A 21,860-nucleotide genomic window follows, 5' to 3' on the forward strand; every position below is an offset into this window, starting at 1 on the left:
CCCGCGTCCCCGCCCCTCGCCGCCGCCGCCCGGCCGGGGCTGGGAGCGGCGGGGCTGCGGGATGGCTTGGGCCGGGCTGTGCGCCCTGCTGGCCGGGTGCTGCCTGGCGGCGGGCAGCGGCCCCGCCGAGGCGGCGGCGGAGGCGGCGGCCAAGGAGCTGGAGTGCAAGCTGAAGAGCATCACGGTGTCGGCGCTGCCCTTCCTGCGGGAGAACGACCTGAGCATCATGCACGGCCCGTCGGCCGCCGAGCCCAAGCTGCTCTTCTCCGTGCGCAACGACTTCCCCGGCGAGATGGTGGTGGTGGACGACCTGGAGAACACCGAGCTGCCCTACTTCGTGCTGGGTGAGCCGAGCCTCCCGAGCATCCCCGGCGTCCCCGCCCGGGGGGCTCCTCCCTGCGGCATCCCCGCCCCGGCCGCCCCGCCGCAGCGTGCGCCCCCGGGGGCCGGGGCCGGGGAGGGGGTTTGGGGGGCTCCCTGCGCCCCTCCCCGGGGCGGCTTCCCGGGGGCCGCCACCCTGGGGCTCGCCCTGGCCGGGGGCCCGCAGCCCGAGGCCGGGGGGAGGCTGCCGGAGCCTCCCTGATGGAGGCCAGGGGGAAAATGTCCCCAGCAGTCCCCACACGCCTCCTGCGTGGGCCCTGATGCAGCCCCCCGGGTCCCCACGCCGCGGCCTGCTCGCGTGGGCCAGGCTGTGCACACCCCCCATGGCCAGGTATCTCCCTGCGCTGCCTGGGCGCCGCTTCCTCGAATCTGCTGGCCTCATTCTGCTGTATGTGGTTTATATATATATATATATACACATATTTTTATTATTTTTTTTTCACCGAAAAGCCGTCCGCTTGCTGCTTTGTTTGTGCTGGAATCAGAGCAAGGCCTCCGCCACCCATACGCAGGCACTTGCTCCCCTTGGCGCCAGCCGGGCTGTTGCAGCCACCGCAATTTTTAATTTTTGGTGACATTTGTGCCGAATACCAATTTCCTCCCAAACCCCGCGTAAGCCCTGGGTGGGCTCCACTGCTGGGCCCCCGCCGTGTCTGTGCGTGCCTCCTGTGCACCCCGCCAGCACCTCTGCGTGCCCCGTGACATGTTCAAAACGCCCCCCTTGCCTGCGTGCCGTCCCCAAAATAATGTGCTGGTGTGAGGCTTTGCATGCTGATGCCCGCCTCCTGCGGTGGCCCCTCTCTGGGTTGTGTCCCCGATGCTTTGTCACCCTCCCGTCCCTCAGACCTCTCCGCCCGCAGAAAACCCGTGGTCCTGGCTCGGAGCAGCGCTGGCTGCTGCCGGGCATCCCCCTGCTCCCTGGGAACGGCAGAGGAGGGCGCAGGGCAGGAGATGCCATCGAGAGGGGGTTGTGGGGACACCCCCGGGTCTGTGCCTGGGGACGGCTGGAGGGGGCCGTGGGATGCGATGTCCCCATCCGTGGCACAGCCCCTCCGTGTGATGCTGCGGCGGAGGCCAGGGAGCGTTGCTCTGGCAACGGGGCCGCAGCGCAGCGGATGCTGCGGGGCCGCGCACGCGTGGCGTTGACGCCCCAAAAGCAACACGGGCCCTCGTCCCCTCCTCGGACCCGCTCCCGAGGAGCCAGACCCCCATGGCTCTGGGGCGTGGGATGCTCCTGCCCTTTGGATCTGGGGTTGGGAAGCGTGGTGCTGTATGGGGAGGGGTCCCAGGGCACGTCGCGGTGGGCTCTGCTGTGACATCGGTCCCCTGCGAGCCTGAGGGTGCCTGGGGCTGTGGCAGGGTGTGGGGGTGCTGGAGCAGCAGGATGGGCACCCCGAGGGCTCACTGTCCCCATGGCTTTGCCTGGGTGACTCCTTGCTACGTCTCCATCCCTCCCAGCAGGGGATGCGCCAGCTTGGCATGGCCACCTTGCACAGTGTTAGTGTTATCAGTATTATTGTTGATGTTATTGTTAGTATTATTGTTGTCGTCGTTGTTACCATTATTATCATCATCACTCTCATCATCATCCTGGGTGCTGTGCTGGCCCGGGGGAAGCCCTCCAGTGCACAGAGGTCTCACAGGACCCAGCCTCGGGGGCCATGTCCTCTGCACCGGGAGAGCCCCCAGCCCAAGAAGCCCCTGGGGCAGAGGAGCATCCCCGGCCGGTGCTGAGCACTCTCATTCACTTTGCACCAAAGCTAACGTGGATTTATCTGAGGGCAGACATGGGCATAACCACATTACTCTGTGAGCTTGCCCCAGTTTCTTTACAACCCCCTTGGGTGCCCCGGCAGCTGCCTGTCCTCCTTGGAGTCTTCCCAGGGCTTCAGAAAAGCTGTGTAGGAGAGTCCCTGAGCTCCATGAGCTCGCTGGTCCCTGCTGCGAGTTCCTCCCAAGGCAGAGGGCTAGCAGCTTGTTTCTGGGGTTTTATTGCCCCCATTTATTGACGGGGGGGGGGCACTGGGCAGGGACTGCAACTGCTCAGGGCTTTGGTGCCCCGCGTGCTCACGGCAGCGTCCCAGACACGTGCACAGCACCTCCCGTGCTCACTGGCACGCGCTGGGCGGTGGGGATGGAGCAGCGCCGTGCTTCATCCTTATTGAAATCGGGGGAGCCTCGATCGCTGCCTTTCATCTCACTTGGTGCTCGTTGCATTAGTTATGGCTTTTCCTGAAGGAAGGCTGCCTCTCACCGCTCGGTGGCCATTAAGAAATGCTAATTTTCAGCTCAATATTCCCTTTCTGCCAACCTGCGCAACCTCTTCTTCCTGGCCCGCTGGCTCGGCGGCATCAATCCGCATTTGATATGTCATTAGCTGGCTGCGCGCTCGGCGGGCTGCTGACTTCTTTGGTCCCTTCCCTCTCAGGTTATAAACGGCGAGCGGGGTATTTCCGAGCAGCCCGGCTTCCCGCAGCCAGGCGGGCTCGGAGGACATTTGCAATGCAATTAAAAATGCCCAAATGGCAGCATCCCTGCCTCCTTTCCCTTCTCATCGACGTACCGGGGGTGCGGAAAGGGGAGTCGTGAAATGCGTCTGGTGCACAAAACGGGCTCGAAGCACGAGAATGCTGGGGAGCTGAGCCGGTGGGTTCGAGATGCCAAAATGTCCTGTTTTCCCTGGGTTTGGATGAGCCAAACGAGCTTTTTTTTTGCCTGCCCAGTTTGCAGCCACGCTGAGCTGCTCTGGGGCGGTGGTGCCATCTCCCCTCGTGTCCCCAGAAGTGTCCCCTGCTGCCCGGGGCTTGGCTGGCCACCTCACCTGCTCAGCAGACAGACGCTCCCAGCCCCAGTGCCTTTAATAGATTATCATAAACTCGGGCCTTAATACAAGCTGTCACAATTTCAAATTATCTTACTTTCAAATTAAATAGATTCCTTTTTAAATACAAAATCAATTCTAATTTTTTAGAGGGGTGAGATCTTTCAAAGGCACCGATGAGCTGGGCATATTTAACTGCTGCAGGATATCTCCCCGAAATACCCAAGCATTTCTTGCCCTTTTAATTAATTAATTTATTTTTCTATGCTTTATTTTTTTTTTTTTTTTTTTTTTTTTTTTTTTTTTCTCTGCTAAGCTCTTGGCTCTGCTGGAGGATGCTCGGGGGCTGCTCTGGGCATTGAGGCCGGGGTGGCAGCGGGACGGACCCCCAAGGGGCACGGGGTGCCTGTTGCTTTGGTCACCCAAAGCACCTCCTTCCTCTGGCAAAGCCACGGGGAGCCCTTAAACCTCCCAAACCCCAACGCTGCCTCTGCCCACGGGGAGCAGAGCTTCTCCCCATCACTTACCTGCCACATGCATCACACTGAAGGTGATGGTCCTTGATGGTCACATCCTCCCTCCACCCTGAAATGAAATCAGGGGGAGCTCTTTGCACACCGAGGCGATCCCCATGCCCAAACCATGGCTCGGCTTCATTTCTGGGGAGGTGAGGGCACCCGGCTTTTGCCGGTGGAGTTCCCCTTCCCCACTCCCATCGCGTGTCCCCCAAGACCAGGGCATGGCAGTGGGGTGCAGTGGGGCTGGTCCACCCTGCCGTGGGACCCACGGGGCTAACCTTGCACCTGAGAATAGGTGTAATGGTGAAATAATGGAGCAAATATTAAGAAATTCTTAAGTACCCAGAGAATAACCGAGTTAAATTATACCAAAGGAGCTCAATTGCCTTGCTTAGATTGATTGAATTACTAAATGAGCCTGACTAATGGAATGGAGTGGATATATCGGACTTTTACTCAAGATCCTGAAATAATTTCTCTAATAAGATTGTGAGCCATTAATTGAACTTGGCTTTGATCCTGGACACTGTCGCATGCACTGAGACCCGCCGCGATGATCTATGCTCCCGCGTCCCCACTGGTGGCAGGATGATGTCCCTGGTGCCCGAACGCTGCACGGTGCGGGGTGCTTCCCTCCGTGCTGCTGTTTGCCACCTCCTCTTTTCTCCAGCAAGCATCCGCCGGTCATTGCCGAGATCTCAGTGCTGCAGAATCTCCTCTCTCTGCTGCTTCGGCACCCGATTTTCATGCTGAAGACATCCCACAGCCCCCCACTGCCCCCCTGGCCAGGAGCGAGCGTTTTGGCGGCACACCGGCTATGGAGGGCTGCTGTATATTTTTATTTTTTATTTTTTTCCTGGAGAAAAAAATAAATTAAGAAAAAAAATTGGGATTTTGTCTCTGGGAACCCGTTGCCACAGCAACCGTGCATCCAGCCAGCTCCAGCGGCAGCGGGGCTGGGGCATCTCCCTGACCCAGAAAGCGGCGGGGGGAGCCCGTGGCGGGGCTTGTGCCGCTGCTCGGGGGCTCCGTGGGCATCTGGCCGTGGGGCAGGGTGGCTGCGGGGGTCTGGTTCCCCCTGTTTTGGCTGCTGGGTGTGCAGAATGATGCTCCCATCCCTCAGAACTCATGGCCTTATCCCTTGCTCCCGTCCCCACAGAGCCCTGGCCCACGTGGATGCAGTGAAGGGGTCCCGCTGCCCACGTGGGTGCTTCCAGAAGCCCCCCGAAGCTTTGCCACTCCGCCACCTGCCTCTGCCCTGCTGTCCCCAAGCCAGCAGGTTTTGCTCCTGGGCCCCATCCCATTTCCCACCTTCTGATTAATTTTTTTAGGACTGCTCATCCAGCTAAACGGGGCACGGGGCAGTCATTGACCTCGGCATCTCGCTGCGGAGGGGCCCTTCGGATGAAGGAATTTTTACCTCCCAGGACTCAGGAGGTACCTGGGTGGTGACAGCTCTGTCACTCTGTTACTGGCACGTTGCTGGGGCTCGCTCCCAGCAGCGGCACTCGGGTCGGGAGGATTTTCCTAAAAAAAGGGAAGAGTTTGATTGCTGGTTGCTGGCTGCTCGGTGCCGAGAAGGGCTGGTCACTAGCTGGTGGTGGCACGTCGGTCCCAGAAGCCCGGCTATGTGACCGTGGCGCAGGAGGAGGCACGGTCCCTTTGCTGGCTGGCTCTGAGGCATTTCAGTAATTAGTATGACTAATGAGCATAGCAGAGCAAGCAGATATTGGGGATGTAGAGAGCTGGCTCTGCTCCTGCGGGAACCGATCCAGCTGAAAACTGACCCGGTAGGGGAAGGAGATGGAGAAGAGTCGGAGAAGGTGGCAGGGGGTGTTACAAACAGCCCACCCGGGCCTTTGCAGGGAGATTCTGGGTGGCATTTGGTGGTGTGTGAGCATGGGGGAGCCTGGAAGTGGCCGTGCAGAGCTTGGTTTTCCCCCGAAGCCGCCCTGCTCCAAATGGTGGCCTCATGACCATGTGTCCCTCTGGTCCTGCCTCTGCTCGGCCAGGGCCGGCGGTGGCACCCGGAGCTGCGGGCACCAAAAAACCCGACCGAGGTGTCACCGTCACAACACGGTGGCTGCCTGGGAAGGCAGATATTAGCAACCCCGAAATATCCCGGGGACAGGCTCTTGTGTGATGGGAGACAGTTACCATGGAAACCTCCTTCAAATGAAAAAAAAAAAGAGAGAGAGAGAAAAAAAAACCACGAAATTTAAAGCAGCCCTTGTAGCTCAGAGGAACTGTAGCCCTTATTATGGGTTTTGGCACCCCCCCCTTTCCCTTTTATTTGTTCCAGCTAACAGCTCCAGGAGACAAGCCAATTAATTTGAACATCCCGAGGGGAGCGAGAGGGCGAGGGCACGGCGCTGGCAACGCGCCGCCGGGGCTCAGAGCCACCCTCCTCCCTCCATGGGGGGCTCGGCGGGTGCCCCACGCCTGCACCAGGGGGACAAATCAGCCCAGTGGGCTTTGCTGGGGCGGGAGGACATCTGGGGAGGGAGATGTGGTGGTCCCAAGTCTTCTTGCCAGGGTCTGCTTGGCAGCCGTGCTCCCATAGGGGGCTAAGCCTGGCTCAGTGTAGGCTCCGGAGCCGCGCGGCGCTCCCATGGCGCCCGGTCCCCTAATGATGTCCCCAGCGTCCCCAGCCACGGGGAAGCCTCCTGGAGATGCTGGCTGTGCGCAGGGAGCCCACGTGCTGCAGGGCCTCCCCGGGGCCTGCCTCCCAGCGGTGCTCGTGCTGGTGGGGAGCTGTTGTCCCACCTGTGGGAGGGCGGTGGCGTTTCGCAGGAGAGCCGGGTGGCTCCTGGCAGCACACCGGGACGCAGCTCCCCGGGCTTTTCCCCGGCGCTCAGTGCAGAAGCAGATGGGGTTGGTGCCGGAGAGAGGGAGCACCGGGTTTTTTTGGCACAGGTTGGTGGTGAAGTTTCTGCAGGTCTCTGAGATGCGTGGTCCAGTGAGCACGGCAGCAATCGCAGCTTTGTTTCAGGGGAAAAAAAAAAAAAAAAAAAAAAAAAGAGCAACCCGACCTTTCTGTGGTTTTGTTTAGAGTCTTTTTAGAGGAAGATGCTCTCTCCCTGGGAGTACATCACGACTTGGCCACTCAGACCTGGAGTCCACAGCCCTGTTGGGTGGATGATGGAGATGCTGGTGGGTCTGGGAGAGGAACATTGCTCGAGTCGTGTCCATTTGCTCAAACCCTGGCCAGATCTGGCTGTACCAGCTTTTCCTTATTATGTTTCCCCCTTTCCTTGCTCAGAGTAAGGTCCATGGCCGGTTAGCAGCCAGAGGACTCAGCCCCTTCAGAAGGACAAAAAATCATTAAAATCTTTTTCAATTAGGTTTCAAAGACGAGGAACATCCTTTGGGGCAGAGGAGGTGGTGGGCGAGGGTGGATCTGGCCCCGAGCATCCCTCCTGTGTCCCTTCCTTCCCCCCCCCCCCCCCCAGTGGCAGCTGCAAGGGGGAGAAGGGAGCCCTGGGGATAAAGCAGAGCTGTGTCTGGCAGTGCAGGAGCCTGCAGTTCGCCACAGCCTGGGGTCTGGCAGGGCTCTCCAGATGCCTGAAACGCAGCTCGCTCCTTGCCTGGATTTAATTGCGCTTGTTTACAGAAATGCTGCATGTTTCTGAAGCGGGGCGCAGCTTCCCTCCAGCCCTGCTCTCAGACCCCCCCGAGCACCCCAGCTCCGTCCCCTTCTCCATCCCCGGTGGCACGCCGGGATCACAGCATCGCCCTAACAAAACCAGGACACTTTCCTCTTTATTTCCCCCTGGGTTTCTCCCCACAGCCTTGCTCCCTGCCTGAAGAGCCTGGCAGGTAAACACGGCGCTGCCCTGACGCGCAGCCACGTTCCAGCCGAGGCGTGCTGGAGATGAAGAGCCCTGTTACATAACTCGGACTGCAATGCAGAACCCTCTTTATATGTTTAATTATCCCATTTCTCCCCCAGCTACGTAGCAGAGGGGCCAGCAGGCGTGGGGTCCCGGCGGGTGAGGATGATGCAGGAGAGCCTTCCTCTGCCACCCCGTCCCTCGGTCGTCGCGCTGCTGCTGCTCTCAGCCAGCTGGAAGGAATGGGGCCCATGGTCTCCATCCCTGAGCTGGATGGGAGAGGGGTCTAAAAGCGTGGGGAGAAGGGGTGCGGGTCTCCAGGGGCCTGGGAGGGCAGAGCTGTGCTGCGGGTTGCCTGCCTTTTATCCCCCCCTTCCGAGCCCCCGCTCTGCGCTTTGTGTCCTGCTGACAAAGGCAGCCCGCTCCGAGCAGCTTAGGCTTCAAAGTTCCCAAAATAACAAAGGTTAAAATAAATTAAATAGAGGGAAAAAAATCAAAAGTTGCTACAAGATCAAGTCAGTGCCCTGCTTGCACCCGGGCTCGGAGCTTCAAAGATGCTGTGAGGAGTCCCCGTGGCATCCACTTTCTGCGAGCAGCAGCTCGGGGCTGACGTCTTCATCCTCCTGAATCCCTCCTCTTCCTCATGCCTTCATCCTCCTGGAGCCTTCACCCTCCTGGACTCCTCATCCTCCTGGGGTCCGCATCCACCTGGTGTCAGGAATTCCCTGGAGATCAGCCCACGGAGAGGGGAAGGCAGGGGAGGCTCGAGGGGCAGGTGACACAGGTGTCCCCTCACCCCGTGCCCACCCACCCATTGCCCCTTGCGATGCAGGTGGGCAGAAAACTCCTTGTGGGGAGGCTCCGTGCTCAACTTGGTGCTTGGTGCCTCCGCTGGCCCCGCTGATTTATATAGATCATCAATATGACAATTATATACACCTGCAGATTTAATTACCTCAATTTTCGTCAGGCAGTGACAGATTTATACCTCTATTCAGTTCCTGTAAATCTGAAACAAGCTTGACTAGACCCAAAAGTCCTCACATTGATCACCGTGCGCTGGCTGGTCTCTGGCCCTCTTGACAAGCTTTTCTCTCAAGAGTGATAAATTCAAGATGCGCAGACAACTTTTTCCCCTTCTACATCTTTCTTCCCTGATTTTTTTTTCTTGCCTCCTCCCCTTTTATCTTCAAGCCTCTCCGCAAACTTGAAACTGGAGCTTGAAATTGGTAAGTGCTCCTAAAGGCTAAGGGGCTTATGGCACTAGGCTGCAGCCGGCTCTAGCCCATACAGCACCTTCTCCATCCCCTGGGACTGGTGTCAGAGGAGATGGGAGGAAGAGGAGACCCACCTCTTGGAGAAACTCTTGGCACAGGAGTGTGCAGGGTTACTGTGGTCCCATTTGCCCCCTCCTGTGCCCCATCAGACAGGGAGGTCCCCATGGCAGACACTCAGTGAGCGGCCGCGCTCATTTCCTGCACCGAGGATGCCAAAATAATGTCTAATTCTCCCGACCTCTTGGCCTCGGTGTAACGAGCACTTAAACAAATTAGTCTGCGGGAGCGGGCTGGATTTACCCTTGAAGTGAGGTCTGTGCCATCGCTGTAATGCATCGCCCTGCCTCCCCCGCCTGCCCCACCACCTAGCATTTCTCCAGCTAGGATTTGCCTCTGGGCTTCTGGCCTCGATCGCTGCTGGTGTATCTGTCTTCCCTGAAATTGGTTCCTTTCTCAGTGCTTTCATGCTTTATGGTGGATGAAACATAGTCCTTTGTTAGTTTTTCCATTCCTAATTCTTGCAAAGTGAGAAATAGTGAATAATCATTGCCGTTTCTACTGCTCCACTGGCTTTATGATTTTATAGGCTTTTATCATCGCCCTGCTCAGTTGTTTGTTTTCCTTGCCGAGGAGCCCTAGCACAGTCGGTTTCTCCTCTCCACAAACCACTTCTGACATCTCCTCTTCCTTGTCCCCCCCTGAGCCCCCTTTGCTGCCTCCGTTACGAGATACCTGACCTGAATCCCGCTGGCAGCTTTCGAGAGCGGCGTGCTGTCACCAAACCTGCATTTCACCTGCCCACTTCCTTGCCCACTTTTCCTCCAGCATTTCACAGCTTTGGCTTCGAGGAGCCTAAATTTAGCACTGGTGACCAACTTTGTCGTTCACCTCCTCTTCCAGCATGTTCCTGAGCAGCCGAGGTCCTGATGAAGATCTCCATGGGGTGCCTTGGTAACCTCCTTTCTTCTTAAGCAGTAACCTCTTACCTCCTCTGCCTGGTGGGCTTTGAGGGGACTTTCCTTCTTGTAATGTCCCTACCTGGGTTCTCTGGAAAGATGTGAGGGCTGATTTTGACAAGAGCTCTTTGAAACGAGTCCATCAAACTGGATCACCCTTATCTGCTGGCTCACAGTGCTGCGTGACCCACATTCACCCACGCACCTACTGGTTCCTCTAACAGACTGTGCCAGGCAGAAGTAGGATTTACTGGTCTGTAATTTCCGTGGTGCACAGGAGCGTTTTTAAGAGATTGGGGTCTTTTCTGTCAAGTTTTGTTCCTGCAGTTGCTTGCTCTTTCTGAGCAGTAAGTGGTTTGTCAGTTGTCCTCTCTTGTGCTCATAAGTGAGCATCAACGAGGACGAACAGTTCATGCTCTGCTTCTGTCCCTTTGCTCTTAAACCTCCTTGCTCTAAAACCTCCTCCACGAGTGCTGCCATTGAGCCAGCTCTGCTGCCGTGTCCATGGGGAGGGCAAAGCTGGGCAAAGGGGAATCCCCTGTGCTCCTCCGACTGATGCAGGGAACCCCCCAGCCACATCTCCTCTGGGTGTTCCTCCCCTGTAAATCTTCCTGATGCGGGCTGTTTCCATGCTGTTTGCTGAAAAAGGCTGCGTTTTCCCCAGTACTTGGCTCTTTGGCCACGATGCGTCCTCATTTCAAGTGTTAGAGAGCCCAACAGAGGCAGTGGGAGAGCTGTGGGGTCTCCAGGCCGGTAGACAAGGGATCTGGAGGATGCTGATTCCAGTTTCCTAAAGCTGAGCCTGCCCTGGTACTTGCTGGGAGGCCAGGGCAGCAGCTTTCTGTGGCTAACTGGGAACTTTGCCATCATTTGGGCCCTTTCTGTGGAGATCTGTGCTTCCCTCAGGAGGAGGTGATGTGATGGCATTGCAGGGTGTTGGGCTGGGATATCCACTGCCAGTGTGGGCCTTTCTGGGATTTAAACATCAATTCTGCATCTCTTCAGTTGCTGGCATGTATCCTATATGTCATATACATTCACGTGCTGTTACGGTGTGGGTTTTTGTGTGGTTTTCGCATGACTGTGTCTCCCACGTGTTGGTCCAGGACTTGGGTTCGTTCTCTTCCCACAGCCCCTCTGTGTTTCCTGGTTGAGGTAAATGGGACCGAACTAACAGAACAGGAGTGAAAACCCACCACCAACACATCTCAGCCTGCTTATCTCAGCCATGCACATCAGTCAAGTGTGCCCCAGCTTTTGGCCAAGACTGACAGAACTGGTGGGGAATAGCTTTAAAGGGGATGTGGCACAGTCGTGGTGGGACACGTCCGTGGGTCTGCAGAGAGAGGAGCAATGGGACACGGCAGGTTGTAGGGCCAGCAGCTGTGGAGTAAAACTGGTTGACTTGAACCAGTTACTGACGAATCGGGGTTCTTTGCTCTGGAGACATGGCACAAAGTCACTCCGAGAGTGATGGGAGGGGGTTGCTGTCAAAGAAACAGATGCATTAGGGCCATGGCAGACTTGGGATAAAAACCCCACTTTGAGGGTAGAGTGTGACTACAGCTTTGAAAAGGAACTCCTTGATGACCTTCCCAAAAGCAAAGGCACCCTACATTTCAAGGAGAAACCTGGTTAGCTGTCAGCCAGGCTACAGCAGCCGAGGGCTCCACGTGCACCAGCCCCAGGTGCAGGCGCTGCGGTAGGGTGACATCTCCGACCTTTCCAGAGGACACTCCGGGGGGAGCTGGTGCCTTTTCCTCGAGACTCCAGGTTGTCCCATGTCTGTGGGTCTTCTGGAAATTTTGCCCCCAGATGCCATCTCCTGACAGGTAAAATGAGGTTTGTGCTTGCTGGTTCAGAAAAGCTGGGTTGTCGAAAAAAAGCAGAGTGACCTCCAGAGTGAGCTGGTTTTCCTGACTGAGGATGTGGAGGGAAAAAAAAATGCAAATAAAATACGGATAGTCAGTGATGAATGTGATTTTGTTTAAACAGGCCCATAAAAACATGAATTGATATTGAAAGATGTGTCAGTAAAACCTCAGAAGTAAAACCTGCTCCGATGTCAGGATATGGGTTCTGACACCTGAGCCGCTGAGGTCCCCGCGCAGCGCGAGGGCTCACCGTGGGGAGGGCTCCTGAGCCCTTGGGGGCCAGGGCTAGCTTCAGCCGGGACAGAGCCTTTTAAAGGACCTGCAAGGTTCAGGCATGGAGCAAATGGGGAACTTAAATAAAAGCACAGTGGGGTTCCAGATGGAAAATAAGCCAGGTTTAAATGTTAATGAGGAAATATAAGTCCAAGTCAAAAGCTGCGCTCTGCAGAGACTGACATTATGGCAGAGTTCATTTGACTAATCAGAGGCATCTATTAGTGCAAAACACTTCCAAATGGAAAGGAAAATTGTTTTGCTTTTTTTTTTTTTCATTAAAAATGTTGGCTTGCATTTGTTTTTGAGGAGAGTTACTCATTTTGTGTGTTTTTCCTTCCTGAGGCATTGCGGGGTCTCGGTGGGGGGAAGAGGGCGGGGGAATGGCTCCGTGTTGGTGCTGGGACCCTGCTTTTGATGTTTCCTGGGCTTGGGCACGGTGTCTCTGTGTGCCCACACGAACCTGGCCTTGCTCCAAAGGAGCATGCAGAGGCGAAGGCCAGGGCTTCCTGCAGCTCTCCCCAGGAAAACAGGTTTATTGGGTTGGTGGATAACGAAGCAGGTATATATAACTCCACCACCTCCAGCAACTTCATCCGGACTTCCCTGCTCTCCTCTCCTTGCCTCGCTCCTCCCCAGCCTCCCCTCGCAGGTGGTGAGGGAGGGGAGCAGCCCTGGCCCTGACGTTGGAGGCACCAGATGGGGAATCTGGGGGCTGCTGCTCCTGTGGATGTGAAGAACCCGGGCTGCCTTCGGCACCAGGCGAGCGTGGCACAGCGTAATTAGTGGTCTCCTGCTGCTATTAACCCCTGTCTCGGGCAGGCTATTTTTTAACAGAGGTGCAAGAAGTTAATACTGGCGTTAATGGCTTCACATCCAAGGCCTTAATGAAAGCCAGGCGGGGACCAGGCCTCTCATCAATATCTTTCAAACTTTGAACGTGAAATTATCCTCCTCCCTTCGCCCTTGGTTGGCTTTCTGCCGGCTTTCCTCACCTCCTCTGGGGTCTGCTGGGCACCAGGCTGGCACCCAACAGCTCCAACGAGGAGCTGAGCCCCGTTGGCACCCAGATAAATGGCCCCAGTGGGCAATGGGGGCACGGTAGCATCTCTCACCAGCTGATGAGATGTCTGCTTGGAGAGCAAGACAAAGATGAAGGTGGAGCATGCTGGAGCGGGAGACGGGAGAGCAAAGATATATGAGGTGGCTCCGTGTTGGTCTTGGTCTTTGCCTTGGTCTTGCTCTTGCTTGAGCCAAACTCCAGGAACTCTTCAAGGGGACAGGAAAGCATGGATAAATCTGGTTTTGAACAAAAATTGAGCGTAATGGGGCAGCCAGAGAGCTGCCAAGACCCTTGGGGAGAGGAGGAGGAGGTCTGAGGATGAAGCTCTCCAATCTGATTCTGCAGGAGCAGAAGTGGTGCAGCAGCCTTGCCCCATGGGGAGATGCCATGGTGGTGGTAGCCCACCTGTTTGGGGTGGTGGGGCTGATTCCTGGGGTGCTTTCCTGCTCCCAGCACCTCTGACTTGCAGCCCATGCGGCTGCAGGAGGGAGCGCAGCGGGCTCGAGGGGATCACGCGTGCGAGCTCCGCAGCTGGGTGGTGCTCTTTTAAATCTTTTACATCCATTTTTTATCGAAATACATTTTTCTTTTTAAAAATAAGCCCGTTTAAATAAATTTGAGATTATGACAACCTATTTTAAGGCCTAAATTTACTATAATCTATTAATCATTTAAATAACTTCCATCAAGGAGTCCTCCTCAAATATTAATGAGCTGAAGGGTGCTGCTTTTTCAATGATATGTCAGATCAGGGGAAAACATCTTTAACTCCAGCTTTCTAAATGTCACAATGTCATATACTTAGTATCTATTATTTCCAGTCTTCACAATGGGGGAAATGCTGGTATTTACATTTTTCCAAATGTCAGTACGTTGAGTTCCTGTTGTGCATAAAAGCCCTTGCCTTAATTACTCCTAATTTCACGTTAGCAAGCAGGTGCGGGGAGAATATTTTCTTCAATTTGAAATAGTTCATTTGAAGTTGGGAAGCCGTGGGGAGCTGAGGAGGCAGGGAAGCTTGTTTTCCCCTTCCAGCCCATGAATAAAGACCAGGTGGGAGAGGAGGAGACGGGCTGTTTCAAACCCTTGTGGCTCCCGGGACCAGATTTTCAAAGGGGATCCGTGTGCCGAAACACGCAGCTCGGCGCTTAGAGGGAATTTCAAAAGTGCTTCTGGCTGCAGAGGTGCTCTCGCTGCTCTCGGCTTTGCTGCGGTGGCTCGAGGAGAGCTCAGCATCTCTCTGCTCGGGACACTGGAAGCGTGCTGATTACTGCCAGAAACAGAGCCCGTGCTGAGCAGGAACACCCTGCCAACTCGCTCGCTGCGGCTAATGTTTCTTTTGATTAATCAGATCGCTCTGGAAGGGCTGAACCTGGTTTCTGATGCAGACCCCCCCCCCCCCAAGTAGTTAGCTCACTTAAGGCAGCTTAATGAAATTAATTAACAGTAAATTTAAAATGTTTTTTTTTTTTTTTTTTTTCTTTTTCTTTTTTGTCGCTGTAATTGAATTCCAGTTTTCATTTGAAGGCAGCTTGAGAAAAGCCAAATAAAGGTGACAGGCTGCAGCACGAGCCTGGGTGGGCTCCCGCCAGCACCAAAGCGGGCGGCACGGATGGGGCAGTGCAGGGCAGGAGCTGGGCCTCCTCGGGATGCTCCTCGGGATGCAAATGCAAACAGAGCTGTACTTTCAGGGGAAAGAACTCAAGTGCTCTGCCCGTCCATCCCAGTGCCCCTGGACCCTGAAGCCAAAGGGTCAGGGAGCTCGGGCAGAAGGTGCAGGTGCTGCTGCAGGTCTCGGGGCTGTGTCCCATGGGGGGAGCTGCAAAATGTGGTTGGAAACCTCTGAATGCATCTCAGAGAGAGCCAGAACTGCAGGTGTGATGGCAGCCATGTGCACCTTTCCCCATTCACGGCATTTGTTTGCAGTAATTAGCGGCATGCCCCCCTCGATCCCATCACTGCCCGGAGAGGTTGTTCCGTATCCTCTGCTGCCCGCAGCCGGGGCTGTGTTCAACATGAAGCTTACGGGCCAAAACCATGCTGCCGGGTATCCGTGGTCACATACCATCCCCTGGCTGCTCCCTCCACCGTTTTTTGGGGAAGAAGCGGACACATCCCCGGTGTCCCCCCTGCTCCACGTTCCCTTTGTGATGCCTTTGCTTTTTTTGCAGAGATTTCAGGCAACACGGACGACATCCCACTGGTGCGCTGGCGGCAGCAGTGGCTGGAGAACGGCACGCTGCTCTTCCACATCCACCACCAGGACGGGGCCCCCAACCTGCCCGGCTTCGAGCCCACCGACGAGCCCCAGACTGAGTCGGCGGAGGAGGAGCTGAGGATCCTCCACATCTCCGTCATGGTAGGCGCTGGTTTAGGGGGTCTGCTCCCCCTGCTCCACCTGCCCCGGGATGGGGAGCCGAGCCTCAGGGGTGGGCCGAACGCACCCCTCCGACTGCTGCACGCAGAGACGCCTGCTTTGGAGGCGGGGGCTGTGTTTTTATTTCTTCCTTGTCTTGGAAAAAATCTGAAGGACCGACAATTTTTGAGCTGCTGGAAGATAATTAGCTGGAGACAATGTGCTGCCGAGGCTGCAAACAGGCTGTTTAATGGTGCCTACCCTAATGAGAGCGTCGGTAGCTCTTCCAGATTGCAGCCCAGGGCCAGGTTTCTCCTCCATCATTTGCGCTTGATTAGTCTCGAGGAAAAAAAAATAAAAAAAAGAAAAAGTTCTGGCAAAGCTAACCCCAAACCCCTTTCGGTCCCTTTCCTTATTTTGGTCCCGTCCTGGCTGTTCCCATGAGCGTGCATCGCCTGGGGGATGCCTGCCCTGCTCTGCCGCTGTTGTTTTGGTGCTCTTGGACACCACGGAGTACCCAGACCCAGGCAGGAGAGCATGAAATAAAGTTATCAAACTGATGGGAATTATGCCCGCAACTCCTGTACCAAAACGTGTAAGTGCAGAGTGAATCTTCCCTCTCCCCCTCTTCTCCATCACTCCCAGCTCTGCTCTGGCAGCATCCTGACAAATAGAGCTTGGCTTCTGTGCCCAGCGTCAGCCATGTGTAATGTTCAAGGCGGATCTTCTGTTTTTCCCCTTCGGAGAGGAGACGTGTGAGCGAGGGGCTGTGTTCATCACGGCAGGGCTTGGCACGTGGGCCCTGCCCGAAGCCCTCATGCAACTGTGCAGCGCTGGGACCCCTCGGAGGCTTTGCCCAAGCGCCTGGTGGGAGGGGATGGAGGATTTCTGTGCTCCCGTCGGAGGAGCTGGGGGCTGAGGTGGTGCCCTGGCCCCTTCAGCTAGGCAGGGGGCTCCGGCACTTGTTTTTTTACTCCTGGAGTAAAACTCTTGAAATACCTTGAAACCTCAAGTGGCCACCGTCTGCTTTTCCTCATGGGCTCTCAGGCTACCAGGGCAGAAAAACCACAGTTTCAGTTAAATAACAGGGCTTTTATAGACATCTGCGGCCAAGGGGCTCCCACTCGACTTGAGCTCCAGCTTGGTCTCCTCGTTTACCAGCCGCCCAGCTCAGGCAGCAGGCAGAGAGCTGCCTGCTCCTTGGGGTGAGAGCTGCATGCAGAGGGCAGCTGAGGAAAGGCAGGAGTGTCCCCGTGTCACCCCCCACCCATGGGTGAACGCTTCCAGGGGTGCTGGGAGCTGTGATGTGGGAGCCATCTCCGGGGGGGACAGGGGATAGGATCCATGTTTGGGAATCAGAGGAACCCAAAGGGATTTAAACTCCATAGAGAACTGGGCCCTGGCTGCCTGTCTCCTCCATCGCTGGATTCTCCTCCTTTGTCTTTTTCTTCTTTTTTTTCTTTTGAAGAATTTTTGTAAGGAGGGCCAGGAGGGTACATTGCATCTCCATTATCCCAGGAATGGAAGAGGGCTAAGCCATAATGGCCGTTACGGCTCCCTTCCAGCCGCCTCTCCTGCTTCTCATTCAGTAATTTCCTTAATGTTTTGTCCTAATGGAGCAGATTGTTACTCGTGTTTTGTTTTATCAGGATCACCTATTGCTTGAAAAAGAGGAGGGGGCTGGAGCTGCAGATGACCAGGGAGCTCTTAGCTGGCACTATTATTATTATTATTATTGTTATTATTGTTATTATTATTATTATTATTATTGCAGACCAGGCACAGGGGGCCAGTGTGAGCTTTCATCTCACCGCCTCCATCCGCGTTGTGGCGGTGACATCTCCATGGGGTGGCCCTGGGGACAGCGGGGCGGTGGCAGGGCTAGGTGCGCTTTTGGCCATCTCTGGCACCGTGGGGCCGGAGCTTCTCCAGCCGCGTGCCCCCGAGCCTTAGCCTCTGAAATTTCCGCAGGACACCCTGGGAAAATCTCCCAAGATTAAGAGCGACAGCACTGAAAGTGGTTGGAAATGGGTCAGAAGAAGCTGCCCCTAGGAGTGTTTGCCTACAATAAACCCGGCCTCCGCTTTCAAAGCCGTCGCGGGAGCGCGAAACAAAACACGCTCTGCTTTAAACGTTGCTTTTTTACGCCTCGCTGGTGACTTCAAAGCCGGTCCAGCTCGAGGCAGGCTTCACCCCCCGGTGCCAGAACGCTCTTATGAGCGCAGCCGGGCTTCTCCCAGCCCGCCCCCCCTCCCAGCGCCCTGGGGGTGTTTGCCGGACCCCCCCCGAGCCCCGCTCGCCCTTGTGCCCGCAGGGAGGGATGATCGCGCTGCTGCTCTCCATCCTCTGCCTGGTGATGATCCTCTACACCCGCCGGCGGTGGTGCAAGCGGCGCCGCGTGCCGCAGCCCCAGAAGAGCGCCAGCGCCGAGGCGGCCAACGAGATCCACTACATCCCCTCGGTGCTGATCGGGGGCCACGGGCGGGAGAGCCTGCGCAACGCCCGCGTGCAGGGCCACAACTCCAGCGGCACCCTCAGCATCCGCGAGACCCCCATCCTGGACGGCTACGAGTACGACATCACCGACCTGCGGCACCACCTCCAGCGCGAGTGCATGAACGGCGGCGAGGACTTTGCCAGCCAGGTCACCCGCACCCTGGACTCGCTGCAGGGGTGCAACGAGAAGTCCAGCATGGACCTCACGCCAGGTTGGGGAGCGATGGGGCCGAACCGGGCCCTTTCTGCCTCGTCTTCCTCGCGTGTGTGCGTTTTCCCTCTGGGGTTTTGCCCGTTTCTCTGGGTCTCCCTCGCATGTGGGATGTTAGTGGGGTTTTCGCTGCTAGTTGAGGGTGGTCCCCATTGAGTGGCACACGGCTGGGACAAGGCAAGGTGGAGCTCTGGGGGGAAGGACTGTGGTTCCTGTGGCCTGGCTGAGGACCCAGATGGTTTCCTCCAAGCTCCCCCATGGTGACCTCCCCAGATACCCTTTTCCATCCCAGAACACCTGGTGTCTGCACCAGCTGAGGTTTTTAATATCAAAATTAGACTTGCCATCAGTATGATTCAGAGTTAACACTCTTCTAATCACCAACAGAGATTATTTAAGGCTCATAGCACACTTGCTCATTGGCCATACTGCCAACCGAGCCGTACAAGTGAAACCCTCTTAGCCGAGGCACAGTTTGGGAAGGCCATGCTGTGGTTCCCAGAGCTCACCAGGGATTTTCTTTGCAGACCTGGATATGCAAAAGTGCCCTGAGAGGTGGAATGCTGAACCTCAGCATTTTTCTGGGCTTGGTGGACAGGGCAGCCTGGTCCACCAGCCACAGTCACCTTGCACAGATGCTGGGGATCCATCCAAGGAAATCTTTTTCTCGCCTCCCTTCTTTTCTTCTTTTTTTTCGGTCTTTATCCCTGAAAGATGTTGCCTTCGATTCTTCCCGCCTAGGGAGCGACAACGCCAAGCTGTCCCTGATGAACAAGTACAAGGACAACATCATCGCCACCAGCCCCGTGGACGCCAACCACCAGCAGGCCACGCTGCTCTCCCACACCTCCAGCAGCCAGCGCAAGCGCATCAACAACAAGGCGCGAGGTACGGGGCGGATGGGGACGGGCCAGCCCCCCGGCAGCCCCCCAGCATCACCCAGACCCTCGGGGGCGGTGGGGCAAGAGCTGTGCTGCAGGATGGAAACGGGGGTTGGGGATTTGGGGCTGGGAGCTGTGGCTTGGGAAGGCTGCACAGGAGGTTGCTTGGGTTGCTTGCAAAGATGTGAAGGATGCTGGCCATGGTGGTAGTTTAAGGTACCGTGCGTGGCAGGGGGGAGAAGTCGCAAGGCAACGGGGGCTGTGGTGGGGAGGGAGAAGATCTGTGTCCAGCTTCGGCCTCCAAGGCCACAACAGCAGAGGGTGATAGAGGATGAGGTGTGTGTGCAGTCACCCCGCCGTGACCATGCTTGGTGTCCCTCGCAGCTGGCTCGGCGTTTCTTAACCCCGAGGGGGACTCGGGGACGGAGGCGGACACCGATCCCCAGCTGACCTTCTACACGGACCCCTCGCGGAGCCGGAGGCGCAGCCGAGGTGGGTGCAGGCAGGCAGCGAGCGGGTCCCTGAACCCCCATGTCCCCCTGCCCTGCCTGCTCATCAGGCTTTCCCTGTGGGCTTGCCCCACGGCATGGGGGGCAAGGAAGGGGATTTAGAGCCCAGGACCCCTCCGAGCATGCTCCCGGGTAGCTGGGTCTTGGGTCTGAGAGCGTTTTCATGCCTCGCAGTGGGGTCCCCCCGCAGCCCCGTGAACAAGACCACGCTGACCCTCATCAGCGTGACGAGCTGCGTCATCAGCCTGGTGTGCTCCTCACACATGAGCTGCCCCCTCGTCGTCAAGATCACCCTCCACGTCCCCGAGCACCTCATCGCCGATGGTGAGCGCCCCATGGCCCCCCAGCTCCCCCCGCCGTGCACTGGGAGCTGCAGTGGAGGGGAGGGGGGAAGGACGGAGGGGACGGGTGTGGGGTGGGTGCAGGGTGGAGGGGACGGGTTTGGGGTGGAGGACACCAGCGTGGGGCAGAGGGGATGGGGATGGGATGGGGGGATGCACACAATGCAAAGGTGGCTGCTGCAAGACGGAGGGGATGGGCAAGGGATGCAAGAGATGGATGTGGGGTGGAGGGGACCATGATGGGATGGAGGGGACCGTCACGGGATGGAAGACACTGCCATGGGATAGAGGACACTGTCATCGGACGGATGGCATTGTCACGGGCTGGAGGGCACTGTCACGGGATGGAGAGCTGAGAGTTGAGCCGCTGATTGCCCCCTGGGCGGCAGGGAGCCGGTTTATCTTGCTGGAGGGCAGCCAGCTGGACGCCAGCGACTGGCTGAACCCGGCGCAGGTCGTCCTCTTCTCCCAGCAAAACTCCAGCGGGCCCTGGGCCCTGGACCTCTGCGCCCGCCGCCTCCTCGACCCCTGCGAGCACCAGTGCGACCCCGAGACCGGTAAGCCGGGGGCAGTGGGGGTGCTGCGGGGCTCTCTGTCCCTGATGTCCCCCTCTCCCCATAGGTGAGTGTCTCTGCTACGAGGGCTACATGAAGGACCCCGTCCATAAGCACCTCTGCATCCGGAATGAGTGGGGGACCAACCAGGGGTGAGTGTGCTCCCACCGGCAGCACGGTGTGGCAGGGCTGTGGGAAATCCTCCTTGGTGAGGGAGTTACAAGCATCTCGGTGAACCGTGAGGAGTGGGCTCTGCAGGGGCTCCGCGGGAGGTGAGGATTTTTGTTGTCTGAAATTGTCAGAGCTGAGGAGCGCTGGCACAGGTGTTGCCGTTATTAGGTTTCAGAGTGAACACCCCCCACAGAGCATCGGGGCTGTTCCTCTTCCCCTTCTGGGTGCTCTCCTTTGGCAGCCAGCACCAGGAGGCGTCTGCTCGACATCATCACACCCCCAGAGGCACAAGAGCAAAATTTCCTGACATTTTGGTAGCGTGCAGAAAGCCCAGACACAGCAAAAAAAAGGGGACAAGCGTCCGGCAGGGATGTCCCCAGCTCTCCATGGCTCCCCCTGTCCCCTCTTAATGGCCGGGGCCGTAGGGATGGGGTCTTCCCTTTCCCCCATTGCCCAGGACACGCTGGGTGTCTCACGTTGGGCTGGAGGAGCCCACGGCCAGCATGCACAGAGCAAGGGGGAGGATGACTTTGTGCTCCAACACGCATCCATGAGTGCTGGCTTCCTGCTGCTCTGCTTCTTGGCTGTGGGACTGCAGCTTCGCTCTGAGCACCTGAGCTAGCTCCTTGCTGACCTAGCTGCTCCATCTAAAGGGAGAGGGGAGAAAAGGCTGGTTATTAGGAAAAAATAAGGATGGCAGCAGGCGGGAGGGAAGCCAAGGGCAGGAAGGACAAATCCGCTCCTGCCCTTTAATAAGGAGTTGTTTGCTCGGCGTAATTCAAAGGGGTCTTTGGCATCGTCCCCGGGATAAATAGGACCAGGGAGCTTGTTTTTTTCCATGTGCGGTTTTGGCATTATCGGACTGTGCTGTGTTTGTGCCCTGCCTTCCGTCCGGCAGCAGCGCTCGTGCCTGGCCAGGACGGGACCATCACAAGCCCCCCGGCCTTTCCCTGGGTCCCCGGGGGGCTCTGATGGGTTGGGGCTCTCTCATCGCGGCTCCTCCAGTTTGCCCAATTCCCTGCAGAACTTGGAACCTTAACTCAGGATTTATGGTGTTTTTGGGGGGGACAGGGCACAAAAGCAGGACCGGGGGGGGCTGTGCTTTTGCCAGCCCCTTTGTTGTGCTGGGATTGCTGCTGGGATGCCTGGGCACGGTCTCTCAGCGCTGGGAGAGCGGCGCTTTTATCTGAGAGCTCACGGCGAGGCTCCGGATGCGTTTCCGATTGGTTTGTTTTTATTTACAGTGATTATCATTTGAGTCAGAGTCTGTGCACTCAGCAGCATCTAATTTTGCTCGTGACGGCGAGCTCATCTTTGAACTTTATTTGCAGTGGCTTTGTGTGCT

General features: G+C 56.9%; 1 protein-coding gene across 2 annotated transcripts in view; it reads left to right on the plus strand.

Moving 5' to 3' along the window:
* Window positions 1-21,860, plus strand: part of ASTN1 (astrotactin 1) — a 40,568-nt gene continuing 18,708 nt past the window's right edge. Inside the window, exons 1-8 of one of the 2 annotated variants that reach the window (XM_035333003.1) lie at window positions 1-344; window positions 15,168-15,355; window positions 17,667-18,060; window positions 18,774-18,947; window positions 19,325-19,432; window positions 19,624-19,773; window positions 20,180-20,347; window positions 20,412-20,496. In XM_035333003.1, the coding sequence (XP_035188894.1) occupies window positions 62-344; window positions 15,168-15,355; window positions 17,667-18,060; window positions 18,774-18,947; window positions 19,325-19,432; window positions 19,624-19,773; window positions 20,180-20,347; window positions 20,412-20,496 (1,550 nt within the window). In that variant the 5' untranslated portion in view covers window positions 1-61. The remainder of the gene's footprint in view (window positions 345-15,167; window positions 15,356-17,666; window positions 18,061-18,773; window positions 18,948-19,324; window positions 19,433-19,623; window positions 19,774-20,179; window positions 20,348-20,411; window positions 20,497-21,860) is intronic. The other variant, XM_035333004.1, reaches the window with a different exon arrangement.

This window comes from Oxyura jamaicensis, chromosome 8, assembly GCF_011077185.1.
Source record: "Oxyura jamaicensis isolate SHBP4307 breed ruddy duck chromosome 8, BPBGC_Ojam_1.0, whole genome shotgun sequence".
Classification (NCBI taxonomy): Eukaryota; Metazoa; Chordata; class Aves; order Anseriformes; family Anatidae; genus Oxyura; species Oxyura jamaicensis.